Genomic DNA, 13,704 nt, shown 5'->3' with positions numbered 1-13,704 from the left:
CTGTCCCCCCCCCCCCCCCCCCAAACAAAGGGAACACGCCTGCCTACGCTCGTTGTTACAGTTGATGCCCGAGGAAAAGCACCTAAACATGATGCCCCCAAAAAATTGCAGGTGCAAATGGAAGAGGTGGATGTCCCATAACCCCGGTAGCCAGCTCCTGCCTGCACTTTCTACTTAAAACTCACACACGCTACATGTCAAAGCACTAATTATAGGCATTTGAAGGTTAAGGTCTCAAATAAACACCGAAAAAAGTCCACTTGGGTGTATTATGTTCCACCCCCCCACCCCCACACAATCCTCCGTCTGCATGAGACACAAAAGGAACAACTAGTACCAGATGTTTCCTCACATTTCTTGTTGGAACACATTAGCGTTGCTTTTGCATCCGCTTTTTGCTTTTTCTTATAATTTTCAGGTGTGTGTTGTGCCTCCACCACCCGTCCCACCAACAGACACACGCACACATCCACAACTGACCTGAATCAACAGAGCAGGACTGATGGTCATTCGATCACTGTAAAAACTGCATGTGGCCTTTTAAGCAGGACATCCTACTGGGACACACCCAACTAAAGTGGTTTCTTCAATGAGTTAGCTTCTGTTTCCTCAGGTAATGACCCACTCTGCCAAATTATATATGAGCGGGTCTGTAAGTATAGATCTTGCGGCAATAATGAGCTCTGGATCCTTGTCGTTGGAGGCAGGATACAATAAAAGAAAGAAAAATACCTGCATCTAAAGCAGAATTACATTCTGCAAAAAACAAAAACATATATATATGTATTTTATCATTTAAAAAAGGAATTTCATTTGCATGCACTTTAATGGTTTTTCCCTGTTGTCTTTTCAAGTTACTTTGGTATAATGGAATTTGGGTTCTGTGCGGTGGAACAAGCAAGGTGACAATAAATCAAAGGTGTACTCGCTGTTTGGAAACAATGAGTGCTAAATGTGTTGTCTTTGCACTAATGTGAGGAAGGGTTTTTTTTTGTTTGAGGAAGCTAATTGCATGTAGTCAAACACGATCAGTCTGACTTTGATTTGATGAAATATTTTTATTGTTTGTATTTCTAATCCATGATTTAATGGTTGTTTATGTTGAGAAGATCAAATCAATTGTCATTTCAGTGAACGGTTGGTTGCAATACCGCAACGCCAAAGAGATGTCGCGACAGTAGATTCATGCGTGGTGCCATGGCGACGCCTAGTGGCCAAATGTGGCAAAACCAAACTGCACTTCATTGAAAACTATCCATCCGTCCGTACATTTTCTAATCCGCTTTATCCTCACTAGGGTCGCGGGCGTGCTGGAGCCTATCCCAGGTGTCATCGGTCAGCAGATGAAAAATGCTAATGAATTACAATTATTTTTTAAACCAAAACGCCTCACGGGCACCTTGGAATCGTTTGCGCCTGAGTGATGTTGGCGATGGTTGTTTGTGTTTGCCTCCATCGCTCCAAATTCACAGGCCGCATCATCCGAAGGTCGCATTTTTTTATCCAAACAACATCACTTGAGGCGCAGTGGTTTCCACCCTTTGGAAACACAATTCGAAGGCTGGGTTCTTCGACGCCTTCAAAGGCTCTTCCGCATAAGCCGTGGCGAATTTGGACACGGTTAATGAATGTGCATTTGTTTTTATCGTGAGCCCGAAAACGGGCCCTTCGGACGAACCAACCTGTGAATTTGGACACAGCCTATGTTTGCCCTGAGAATGGCTGGCGACCAGAATGGAATTTGGGTTCTGTGCGGTGGAACAAGCAAGGTGACAATAAATCAAAGGTGTACTCGCTGTTTGGAAACAATGAGTGCTAAATGTGTTGTCTTTGCACTAATGTGAGGAAGGGTTTTTTTTTGTTTGAGGAAGCTAATTGCATGTAGTCAAACACGATCAGTCAGTTCTCAGACAGACCCTGGAAGCCTTGGGCTACTCCCGCCATTCATTTATTCCTTAATTACAAAGCCTCCCACTACAGTTTACGATCTACTGCTGCCATTGTGGCTCTTCGTACTCACAGATGTAGCCTTTAGCAGTGATATCACACATACAATTGATTACACTTCAGTCACAGGGATGAGAGCAGACCCGGGCATAATACGGCCCACAGGTCACATCCTCAACTCAACTTTATTTAAAAACAACCAAATATACATACAAAGTGTTGTACATAAAGTAAAAAGCAGACATATAGAAACAAAAGCAGTTCAAACAATACATTAATTACATAAAAACAGTACTCAGTCAGTAAAGCAGCAACCTATTTTCACTTTTGTTAATTTAGTGACTTTTCCGACCCCAACTGTGACTATGTAGAAAAAAAAAGAACAAAAAGTGACCCGCTATAAAACCAGCGGCAATGGCAATGGTGGTATTTTGTTTTTGGTCATGTCGGCGGTATTAATAGAGCTAAGTTTTTGGGGGGAGACGTAGTTGATGTAAAAAGTTTAAAAGCCACTGAGTTAGCGGTTGATACGATCTGTGTGTTTTTTCAACTGTAAAGTATGCTGGTTTTTAATGTATTTTTTTGTGATAATCACATGGAATCTATATCTTTTCATGACATTTTTTCATATAAGAACGTCACGTGATTGTAAATTCTTTCTTCTACTGTAGAGTACGGTACTACACCGATTCAGTGTTTCGCGGCACAATAGAATGCCATGAGAGGTGGTCTGCAGCGAATTGTCTCATTTGATTAAATTCATCAGATTTTTAAAAAACAGAAAATATATTTGTACATGAGCTTTTTTCATATTGCTGACCCTCCCACAATACCGTGATACGTATGGTGAGGTTCATCTCGTGATATCATATCGTGATTTTTGGTTGTTGTGTATCATTTATTATTATTAACTCGTGTAACCATTTTTTGTGACATTTTCGTTAAGTTGCGAACCGTGAGATGTACTTTTTTTAAATGTAAAATCCGTGGAAGGATAAGGCAGTATATACATTTTATTTCCTCATGTATTGTTATTTCGTTCCGGAACTGAGGGTAGCGCTGTAGTACAAATTGCTGGATAAAATCTGTCAATAAAGCCAGAGTAGAAGAAGAAATAGGGGCCCATGCGCATGCGCAAGTACGTCTACACTCCAGCGCTGAAGCGCCACTTGTGGCGGTCTCCTTGGCTCGTCTGAAGCGTTCCATTCAAATAAAAACAATTATTCCGCTGCGTGAGCGGTAAAGTTGCGCGACATGACTCGACGTGACCGTATTTCGGAAAGTCGTGTCAAACGATGTCGTACTCCAACGACGGTTCCCGAGGTTAATCCGCTTTGGACGTCTCAGTTATTTGTTTGGCATGAGAGGCGCGAGTGGTGATCCCCTCTCTCCGTTTTAAGTCGCAGACAGACAGCGGCGGCGAAGCTTTCAGCATGAAGAAATTATTCAGTTTCTCCAAGAAGAAACAATCGCCGTCCCGTACGACCGACAGGGGCAACGCGCTTTCTGTGGGCTACGAGGTGAAAGAGAAAGACCTGGGCAAGTTTCACAAGGCTGCCTGGCGCGGAGATGTGGCCAAGCTGGAGCATCTCGTCAAGAGCAATGATGTCAATCAGTTGGACAAGCACAACAGGTCAGTGAGGGCTCCAATTTCTTCTTGTTCAACTACACCTCAAAATATCCAGCCATGTTAATCATCAATCCGAAAGTCTAAATTTGAGCAAATTCTCCCGAATTACTTCAAACCACGATTATTGTTATCTAACGAGTGAGTCATTTCAGAACTTTTCTTGAAATTAGTACGAACGTTAATCAACATTTAATATAGTTACCTTCTCCACCTCCGACCGCTGTAATACTCTCATTTTCGTGACAAAAAGCAGCTTTTGGCACACCCTGTTTTATTTTGTACCGCATAGGAGGACGTCGTTGATTTCAGATTCTCTTTTCTATGTTTGGTGGATCGGAACGCTGAATTTGACACATATCGGATTTAATAAACTGATATCGTCTGTGTTTTATTTATTTTCTTGATGTTACAACAATTCATAATATATTTGAAGTAATCAGGGTATTAAAGTAGACGTAATATGCTTTCTTTTAATTTCTTATGTAAATGATCTCCACTATTTTCCATAAGGGCTAACTTAGATGCATTTTCAGAAATAGATGACACATTTACTTGTTTTATTTCACAGTTGATCATGAAGTGGGCACTCAAAAGACCCAACTGTTTGTATTCATGTCATTAAAATATCAATTTCCCATGCTCCTCTTTTAAACTAATTGCATCACCGCTAAACCAGTATTGCATATAAATCTAATTCCATTATGAATATTGTCTTTTATCCTACAGAACAGCCCTTCACCTCGCTTGTGCCTGCGGACATGCTGAGGTGGTGAGATTTCTTGTGGAGAAAAAAGCCAAGCTCAATTTATGTGACAATCAAAATAGGTCCCCCTTAATGAAGGTACTGTCAGCCTGGAGACACTTGGATAAGTTGACATTTTCGATGAACATCAACGATTTTCACCATCATGTCAATTCTCCCTCATTTTATCAGGCAGTGCAAGGCCAGTATGAACTCTGTGCTAATATTCTGTTGGAAAACCACGCTGATCCCAACCTGGTGGACAACGAGGGAAACTCGGCTTTACATTTAGCCTCAAGCATTCCGTCCGTCTCCACCGTTGACGCCCTCGTGGATCATGACGCTGACATCGATGCCCAGAATAAGGTGGGTGCCATTATTGCCGGACTTTGGTAGCGTTTGCGGACATAAGGCTAGAAAAAACAACCAATGGCTTTTGGATAAAGGCTTTGTGGCCAATATGATGAGAAGTATATGCGGTACAGTGGAATACTGATTCACTATAGTTGTCTTGAAGTGTAAATCTCAGTGTTCTCATATCCAGGGAACAGTTTTATTTTCCATGTGCTTTTGTAGTCTATCTTCCATCCATCCAAGGTTCCATAGCCTGTTCCTTCTTCTTCATATCGTTGGCCTATATAGCATCATTGCCCTCATCATATTTGAATGTGGGACCAAAAAAATAAAAAATAAAAACCTGTCCAGTTGCTTTTGATTCGTCGTTTGCAGAATACTATGACCTGGATGACTGAGAATCGAAAGCCATAAAGAAAAATCAAATTTTTTAACATGCACATTGGTCCATTGTTTTAATTGCTATTACAAGATGAGATCAGTTAGAAACGACGGTCTTATTGATCTATATTTTATGGCAAAATCTCATTTTTAGGAGGGCATTTCTCCGCTGACGGTGGCAGTCCAAGGGGACCACATCGAAGTGGCCGAGATTCTGTTGAAGAAAGGTGCTGGCGTCAATATTTTGGACAGAGATCGAAGGTCGGTGCCAAATAATGACTCACGGAATGTACAGTATTGAAACCATTCTAATGCAGCTTCATAAATGGCTTTGTTTGTGCGCGGCCTCTGAAAAAAACTACAGGTCGGCGTTAATGATAGCTGCTGGCAATGGTCACGTCAGCATGGTGCGACTGCTCTTGCAGTTTCATGCAGATATTACTCTGAAGGATAACAAAGGACACTCGGCCGAGGATTACGCAGTGATTGAAGGCCACCACCCGTAAGTTTCGATTTGGACCAGTCAAGAACTGACACCAAAAGTGATTTATACTCTAATGAAGCCTCTGCTTAAATGTCAACCTGACAGGTTCTAGCTTGCCGTCAATCTCAGTGTCTTGACTCTGTTGCAGCTGCGCCATCCTCATTACTGAGCACGGTGCCCAAAGGAACCAGGCTGCCTCTCTGTCTCATCCTGGTCCAAGCAAAAAGAAGTTGAAATCTGAGTTGGGCAAGGCATCCCGAGCCATTGAAACTGGCTTCCCTGTGGGAGGACCGGCCACCGACAAAGATGGTGAATAGTTTATATATAAGATCATGAAATGCCATCGCCGGGCCGTTCACTTCAGTTCAGCTCATGATACGCTTCGGATAAGTTAGTCAACCCCGATCTGGGTGCGTGCGACAAATGCTTAAGGCTTCTTCTCCGCATGTGACTCTTTATGGTGAGCAAGCTCCTTCCCGTTCACAAGGAAGCGACCGTTTGCCGTCCACCAGTTAACTGGCTGCAATGTGTTAAGCCGCGCCCTTTCCTTTCCAACTGTGGGACGCCAATTGAAGAGCGCCGCAAAGCGGTTTCTTTCTTTTCTTTCTTTTTTTTTTTTTTTTAATGATTGTCATATTTTTTGTGTATGTATTCCTAACACTCAGTGACACTTTGCACCAGTGGTTAAAAACAACACAAATATCGGATTAATAGGTGACTAAAATAAATCATGTATAACATTTTTCAGGGTCGCTTTAAGATGTGCTTTTAAATATAATTGTTTTTTATGGTCATAACTATTATTGCTATTGGCAAAAATGTTGACTAAACCGAAGAGTTGTGCTCAGTGGAAACCGTACTAGAGTTGATTTATATGTAAAATGGCATTCCATCTGTCGTGAGTCCGTTTTTTTAAAGGTCCCTGCATTGTTTCAGACTTGGAGGAGAATTCTCAAGCAGAGTCACTAAGCCGGTGAGCTTTGATTCCTTTTCACTACATGAAAAGTACACGCGTTAGTGACCGTCCACCTTCCAACTCTTCTTTCCTGTGATTATAGGGTGTCAAAAAAAGGCGTCGCCGATGAATGGGCTTCCTCTGATGACGACTGCGAGTCACTCAGTGTTGAAAAGGTCGGTCAAGTCAACATCAACATTGTACTGAAATGTAAAAAGTCAATGTTTTTTAATCAATGTTTGTTTACATGTGACCTCCTGTATGCTTTTTTTTTTTAAGTGGGCTTCTTTATTTTATTTTTTTTCCAATTTCCTTTCAGACTCCACCAAAAATGAACCTCAGGAAAATGCTCGAATCTAAAAGAGGAAAAGGTACTTGCCAACAATTTTTCTGCGCAATCCTCCCAAAAGTTAATTTGGTGTCGATGGTAATTGAATTCATAACATTCATAGCCTTTGCAGTGCTCGACAAATCCATGAGTGCTTCTGAGTCTGACAGTGACAATAGTGCCCCGAGAGTTGCGTCCAGTAAACCCCCAAAGCCCCCCGTAGGACCCTCACCTGCTCCTTTCCTTCCCAAAGCCTCCCAGATGACCTCTACCCCTCTCCTAATCTACTCAAAGGTACATGTTTCTGTTTATGATTCTGTCGCTTTCCTTTGATGCCGTTCCTCTCCTTTTTTCCCCCTTGCCCCCCTCTAAATATTTCAACAAGCCAAGCGTCTGTCGGAACCTGTCGAGGAAAACCGTGGTATGATAGAGCGACTGTCAGGAAGTGAGTCAAGTTCCGAATCTCAAGCCCAGAAATCGGAAGACGATGGCTCTGAGGAAGAAGAGGAAGTAGAGGAAGATGAAGAAGAAGAGGAGGAGGAGGAGGATGAAGATAATGAGGAAAGTGAAGAGATAGAAGAGGAGGAGGAGGAGGAAAGTGAGGATGACTCTTATATAGCTTCTGTTCAGTCGAACACTTCTTCTTCAGAAGACGCGCAAAATCCCCCCCTTGCGGAACTCGATCTTGATAGTGGGAAAGCTCCACAAAAATGTCGTTCTGATCGTATTCCCAGTAGCGCCAGTGTGACTCCAGATAATCCTTCGCAAGCATCTGGAATGTCACGTTCTCAGATGTTGCAGTCGTTGGACGCGGACCAGGATTTGGTCGTGTCAGCCATTAGAGTGGAATCGAAATATTCCGACGAGGATGACGAATTCATGTTGTCACCGAATCAAACGACCGTTTCGAAGCGCAGCGCGAGGCCCGGCGCACAAATGGCAAACGGGGGTAAGATGGACGATTTGGCAAAGGAGCGTGATGACAACAAACAAACGAGCCTTCAGGTCCATCCTCAAACAAGTCAAAGAAATATGCTGGCAGAAGGCACAAAGGGAGACGGCGAACCCGACACGGAAGATGGCGTTTCCAAAAATGAAAAACGCAAATCATCATGGGGCTCCTCCTTAGAGGGAACAGACAGTGACGGCTGTGAGGAACACCATGACATCACGAACAGGACCACCTGTCCAAAAGGCGGCGAGGCTACATCGCCAGGAGGGACCAGCTCACGGCCCAGAACACCCCATGATCCACAAACGCCCCTTGACGAAATAGCGCCACCTCCCTCTCCCCGTTTCAAGAACAGACCATCAACAGCAGAATCTGATTGGGACTCCTCATCAGAAGAAGACGGGGCAACAGTTGCCGAAATTCATGCAAAAGTGACATCAGAGGAGCAGTTGGTTGAATCCTCTCTGGAATCCAATGAAAATGACCGCCCAGAAACCCTCAGCGAAAACACCACCAGAAGCCGAGTCCAACCATCCAAACCCTCGCACGGCCAACCAGCTGATGATCAACCTGAGCTGAATCCTTCCACCACAACTAATTTGCAACGTTCCCCACAAGGCGGGGCTACCGATCCGCCCGTTGAAGAGTCCTCAAACAAACTCAACAAAGAGAAGATGGCCATTATTGCGTCAAGCAAAATTGCTGGCGATCTCCCGGATGGAAGCGTGTTTTCCGAACCGTTGCCTCACACCGACATTGACGATGTTGATTTGGACTCGCCCGATGAGGTAGGGAGCTTCAGAAGATACGGAGAAGGTGTCACCGTGCTGGCACGATTCGTTTTTGTAGCGGGTAGTCATCTGTCTCCATGTATATTTAGATTTATCAATAGAGTTGCTTGTACTTTGGGTTTTTGAATCTTCTAGTTGTCTCTTTGTGTTTACGGTGACTCGGCTTTCCCTGCTTTTTTTTTTTTTTTTTTTTAACCCTCACAGTCCATTCCCACCGATCAAAATATCTCATTAGCTCATATTTTTATACAGAAAGAGGAGGATGAGAACGATGCTAGTCACGAAGACCCAGACGGTGATGATGAAGAAGATGACGACGACGATGAGGACCAAGGGGAGGAAGAGGAGTTGGAGGAAGACGAGGAGGAGGACATCTCAGATGATCAACTCGAAGGGAACAAAAGCCTCCCAGATGGTACGACAGACCTCCCTGAAAAAAGAGACGTTTCCAAAGACGCGAAAAGCGGTAAGAGCAGTTCAGGTGCTCCTTATTTCTGTGGTCGACGAGTACCAATATTCCCTTAAACGATGCCATGCCTCGATTAAATGCCGGGTGCATGCATTGCACCCTTAAAAATTAACACCTCACCTCAAACAACCTCCTCTTTTTTTTTCCAGGGGGTGAATTAAAATACAGCGGTGGTTGCCTTGACTTAGAAGTTTCTGATAATTTGTTGAGTGACCACATTCATAACTCAAAACACCCTCAAGTTTAATAAGAACAATATTAAAAATACACTCTACAGTATTGTACTGTATAAAAAAACAGTATCTGTAAAAATAGTCAAAACACCCTCAAGTTTAATAAGAACAATATTAAGTTTTACTCTAAAATTACAGTATTGTACTGTATTAAAAAAAAAACAGTATCTGTAAAAATATAAATAATTTGTGCAGTTCTTGCATTCATTGTGTGGCTCCTTCCGCTGTACATGCATTGTCCACCAGGTGGCAGTTTACAACATCTGATTATTCCCCGTCTCAGTTGACTTGGGGCAGTCGGCAAAGGTACACACTGAACCGGTCGCCAGCCAATCGCGAGGCACACATAGACAAACAACAAAATGAAATTGCTGTTGTGTTTTCTCTCTGTGTTGTTGTTTGTTTTGATTTTTTGCTTGCTTGCTTGCTTGTTCAAGTATTAAAGTAACATAATTTCATTAGTGCTGACAAACAACAAAATGAAATTGCTGTTGTGTTTTCTCTCTGTGTTGTTGTTGTTTGTTTGTTTTTATTTTTGGCTTGCTTGCTTGTTCAAGTATTTAGAGTAACATAATTTCATTAGTGCCTGTGCTGCAGGGAGTCAGAGCCTCTTCTATCTCATCACACTCATCATTTGCACCTACGGACGATTTAAAGAGTCCTCAATGAACTTCACATTAAAACAGCTTTGCAGGAGGTAATCAGACTGGCCTTGTTGTATGGTTTTGAGGTGGTAGGTGGCCAGGAGACAGAGCTTCGATGTGGCACAGTTGAAGATGCTGAGATTCTCTGAAGCAGTGACGAGCTCTTCAGTGGGACAGCGCAGCCCAGAAGGTTTGGAGACAAGGCTAGAGAGGCCAGATTGAGATGCTTTGGACATGAGAGGTCGTGGCAGAAGATATAGCGATAGAAGGATGCTGGAAATGGAATTGCCAGGTAGGAGGCAAAGAGAAAGACCGAAAACGAGATGTGCAGATAGTTGGAGTTAGGGGCAGAAATGTAGCGGACAGTGACAGACATGTATGTTATGTTTATCATGAATGTCTTTGGACTGCGGGAGAAAGCCTACGTTGCTAATCTGCATTTGTTTACTTCAGACAAACAATGTACAAATAAATACATTTTAAAAAGCCTCACCTCTTACAAGTGCCTTGGCCACCGCAGTTGAGTAAAGCCACTGTTATGGCTAACGTGCTTGTCGATCTCCTGCCAATTGAGATGTAGGATATGATACATCTGCTACACAAGTTACTCCTCTTTAATTTCCATGAAGAGAAAGACCGAAAACGAGATGTGCAGATAGTTGGAGTTAGGGGCAGAAATGTAGCGGACAGTGACAGACATGTATGTTATGTTTATCATGAATGTCTTTGGACTGCGGGAGAAAGCCTACGTTGCTAATCTAAAGACCGAAAACGAGATGTGCAGATAGTTGGAGTTGGGGCAGAAATGTAGCGGACAGGGACAGACATGTATGTTAGGTCTATCATGCATGTCTTTGGACTGCGGGAGAAAGCCTATGTTGCTAATCCGCATTTGTTTACTTCAGACAAACAATGTACAAATAAATACATTTTAAAAAGCCTCATGTCTCCTCTTACAAGTGCCTTGGCCACCGCAGTTGAGTAAAGCCACTGTTATGGCTAACGTGCTTGTCGATCTCCTGCCAATTGAGATGTAGGATATGATACATCTGCTACACAAGTTACTCCTCTTTAATTTCCATGATTTGAATGAATGCATTTATTTTGAAAATCTCAGGTGTTTGCTCAGAGTCGTGTCTCGAGAGGGAAGAGGAAGAGCAGGACTCTTGTGATTATGAGGTACAGTACGTTGAATACACACATTGGTATAAATGTTCTTTCAGCTCTTTGCCTAAAAAAACAAAACAAAACGTATGTTATTATTTTTTCATCACCAGCATGAAGCCCAGAAATTGCCACGTGAAGATCAACAAACCGTACAAGCACAGAAACAATGTACAAATAAATACATTTTAAAAAGCCTCATGTCTTACAAGTGCCTTGGCCGCCGCAGTTGAGTAAAGCCACTTTTATGGCTAACGTGCTTGTCGATCTGCTGCCAATTGACATGTATGATATGATACATCTGCTACACAAGTTACTCCTCTTTTCCTTCCTTTTCCATAATTTGAATGAATGCATTTATTTTGAAAATCTCAGGTGTTTGCTCAGAGTCGTGTCTCGAGAGGGAAGAGGAAGAGCAGGACTCTTGTGATTATGAGGTACAGTACGTTGAATACACACATTGGTATAAATGTTCTTTCAACTCTCTTTGCGTAAAAACAACAACAACAACAAAAAAAAAACGTATGTTATTTTTTCATCACCAGCATGAAGCCCAGAAATTGTCACGTGAAGATCAACAAACCATACAAGCACAGAATACTGTTGGAGAGAAGATGGAAGATGGTAAGATGTCATGAACTTTTTTTTGTTTTTAATCCTTTTATGTTCGAGAAACCGGTTTTCTTAATACACTTCGGTGTTGTGTGGTTTCATGTAGCCAAAACAACCTGTTGCGTTTTTATTTTTGTAGTCAGGGCAGGCAAAGAGGCAGCCTGCGAGTGGGTAGGAAATGTCAACGGTCACCGTGTTCATTTTGGGCAACGGCATGTTACCTGTGCACGATACCCGACCATCTACTCATGAATGCTTTTCACAGAATGCATGCGGCATACGTGCACGGTTCATGAATGGCATTCTCGCTCTTCAAACCATCACTCTGCTTCATAGTTTGCCAAAAAGGGGAATAGCAATTGGGGAGTCAGAACGAAAATTGTCAGCTGCAATTTAGACGTTAGTGTGAGTTTTTGTCACCAAAACGAAACATGGAATCTAAATCAGTGGTTCTTACCTGGGTTCGACGGAGCCTCTGCCATGCAGGGTAAGACACACCCGACTCAAGATGTTAATTAGTTATGACACGCCCACTTGGCCATGATCACGTTGAGTTTGCAGAATTTCCCCAAAACTGGACTATTTGATTTCCATGAAACTTATGTGGACGAGTGGCAACGTTTCTAAAATTAGCATGTTAGCTTGGACTTCGGCAAGCGCTCCAGGTTTGTGTGGCCCTTTTGCAAAATTAAGTGCCCACCTTTGACCGAGATCAGTGGATCTTAACCTGTGTTCGATTAAACCCCAGGGGTTCGACGGAGCCTCTGCCATTGAGGGTAAGACACACGCGGATCAACAAGTTAATTAGTTATGACACGCCCGTTTGGCCATCATTGGCTGCAGATGATCACATGACATTGCTTGTCCAATCAGTGCTCTGGGAAATTGAGTTCGCTTTGTTGTCAGCGTGTGACTGTAGTGATAGTACGTCGTACAATAAAAAAAAAAAAGTATACTTATCTCTTGAGATTTTATTTCCTTTTTCTGTTTATAATAAATGCGTTTTTTTATATCTTGAATTTGTAAATTTTATTTATTTATTTGTTTGTTTGTTTATTTATTTATTTATTTTTCACTCATGAAGAGTTTGGTGAATGTGCATATTAACTGGTTGGGTTCGGTACCTCTAAAAGGGTTCAGAACCACTGATCTAAATGCTTAAAATTTCCAAATATCAGGTATTTTCATTAACTGCATCTCATTTGCATGACATCTTTCCTTGGACGTCGGTGTCATCAAGTCCATCCATCATATTGGAAGTACATAGTTTCTCTTTTTACTGTCTATTTGTCCATGAAAGTGCTTCAAGTTTCATACTCTCAATTTGATCATCTTGACAGACAGCGATGAAGATGCTCATTTACAGCTGACCCCTCAAATGTTGGCACTGAACTGTTTCCACTTCTGGCTTCGTTAAAAAAAATAATAAACTTCTTCTGGCAGACTAGTGTGAGCTTGTTTGGGCTGAATGCAACATGGTTCAAATTACGACCTGAAATGACTTCTGTCACTTAGCAGGCCTTGGTGCTGTTCCATCTGTTGCTGAAAGTAAAGACACCAGAGATGTTCAAAAAGAGGATCCAACGCAAAAAGAGGTAAAAGCTCATCACCAGAATGACGGTATTATTTATTTATTTATTTATTTGTATATATGGAATAGTAATGGGTGATTTTCACACTGCTAGAATGAGGAGACCAAATGGGGACTGCTTTTGAGCAAATGTGAAGGAAAAAGCAAGGAAAAAACAGGTCAGTAAGTTTACAAACCTGAGGCATTATTTCTTCTGTTCTTTTGAATACGTACATTTTCTTTCTTTGCTTCTTTGACAGACCTGATGGAGGAACTTGGTTTGGGAGATTTTGACTATGCTGAAGGTCAGAATGAGTTCTTATCAAGACTGCATCAAAATTGTTCAGCTTAAGTTGTAGTGGATGGCTCCATTTTTTTTTTCACCTCTTACAGATGCATCAGACTGGGATACATCAAGCAATATCAGTAAGAAAAGCCTGCCTGGAGG

General features: G+C 42.3%; 1 protein-coding gene across 1 annotated transcript in view; it reads left to right on the top strand.

Moving 5' to 3' along the window:
* LOC109529819 (POTE ankyrin domain family member B2-like) overlaps positions 1 to 13,702 on the top strand; it is a gene marked incomplete at its 3' end in the record, with an annotated part of 70,669 nt that extends 56,967 nt beyond the window's left edge. The window contains exons 3-19 of the mRNA XM_019893284.1: positions 3,348 to 3,580; positions 4,304 to 4,418; positions 4,512 to 4,685; positions 5,209 to 5,315; positions 5,419 to 5,556; positions 5,687 to 5,847; positions 6,475 to 6,511; positions 6,597 to 6,669; positions 6,813 to 6,864; positions 6,946 to 7,115; positions 8,817 to 9,030; positions 11,028 to 11,089; positions 11,620 to 11,698; positions 13,202 to 13,281; positions 13,372 to 13,435; positions 13,517 to 13,561; positions 13,650 to 13,702. Of these exons, the coding sequence (XP_019748843.1) occupies positions 3,348 to 3,580; positions 4,304 to 4,418; positions 4,512 to 4,685; positions 5,209 to 5,315; positions 5,419 to 5,556; positions 5,687 to 5,847; positions 6,475 to 6,511; positions 6,597 to 6,669; positions 6,813 to 6,864; positions 6,946 to 7,115; positions 8,817 to 9,030; positions 11,028 to 11,089; positions 11,620 to 11,698; positions 13,202 to 13,281; positions 13,372 to 13,435; positions 13,517 to 13,561; positions 13,650 to 13,702 (1,857 nt within the window). The remainder of the gene's footprint in view (positions 1 to 3,347; positions 3,581 to 4,303; positions 4,419 to 4,511; positions 4,686 to 5,208; positions 5,316 to 5,418; positions 5,557 to 5,686; positions 5,848 to 6,474; positions 6,512 to 6,596; positions 6,670 to 6,812; positions 6,865 to 6,945; positions 7,116 to 8,816; positions 9,031 to 11,027; positions 11,090 to 11,619; positions 11,699 to 13,201; positions 13,282 to 13,371; positions 13,436 to 13,516; positions 13,562 to 13,649) is intronic.
* Positions 13,703 to 13,704: the final 2 nt, after the last annotated feature.

Source organism: Hippocampus comes, unplaced genomic scaffold (genome assembly GCF_001891065.2).
Source record: "Hippocampus comes isolate QL1 unplaced genomic scaffold, H_comes_QL1_v1.1 scaffold62, whole genome shotgun sequence".
Lineage (NCBI taxonomy): Eukaryota > Metazoa > Chordata > Actinopteri > Syngnathiformes > Syngnathidae > Hippocampus > Hippocampus comes.
The sequence above is the reverse complement of the archived record's forward strand: the minus strand, read 5'-3'. Positions and strand labels throughout refer to the sequence as shown.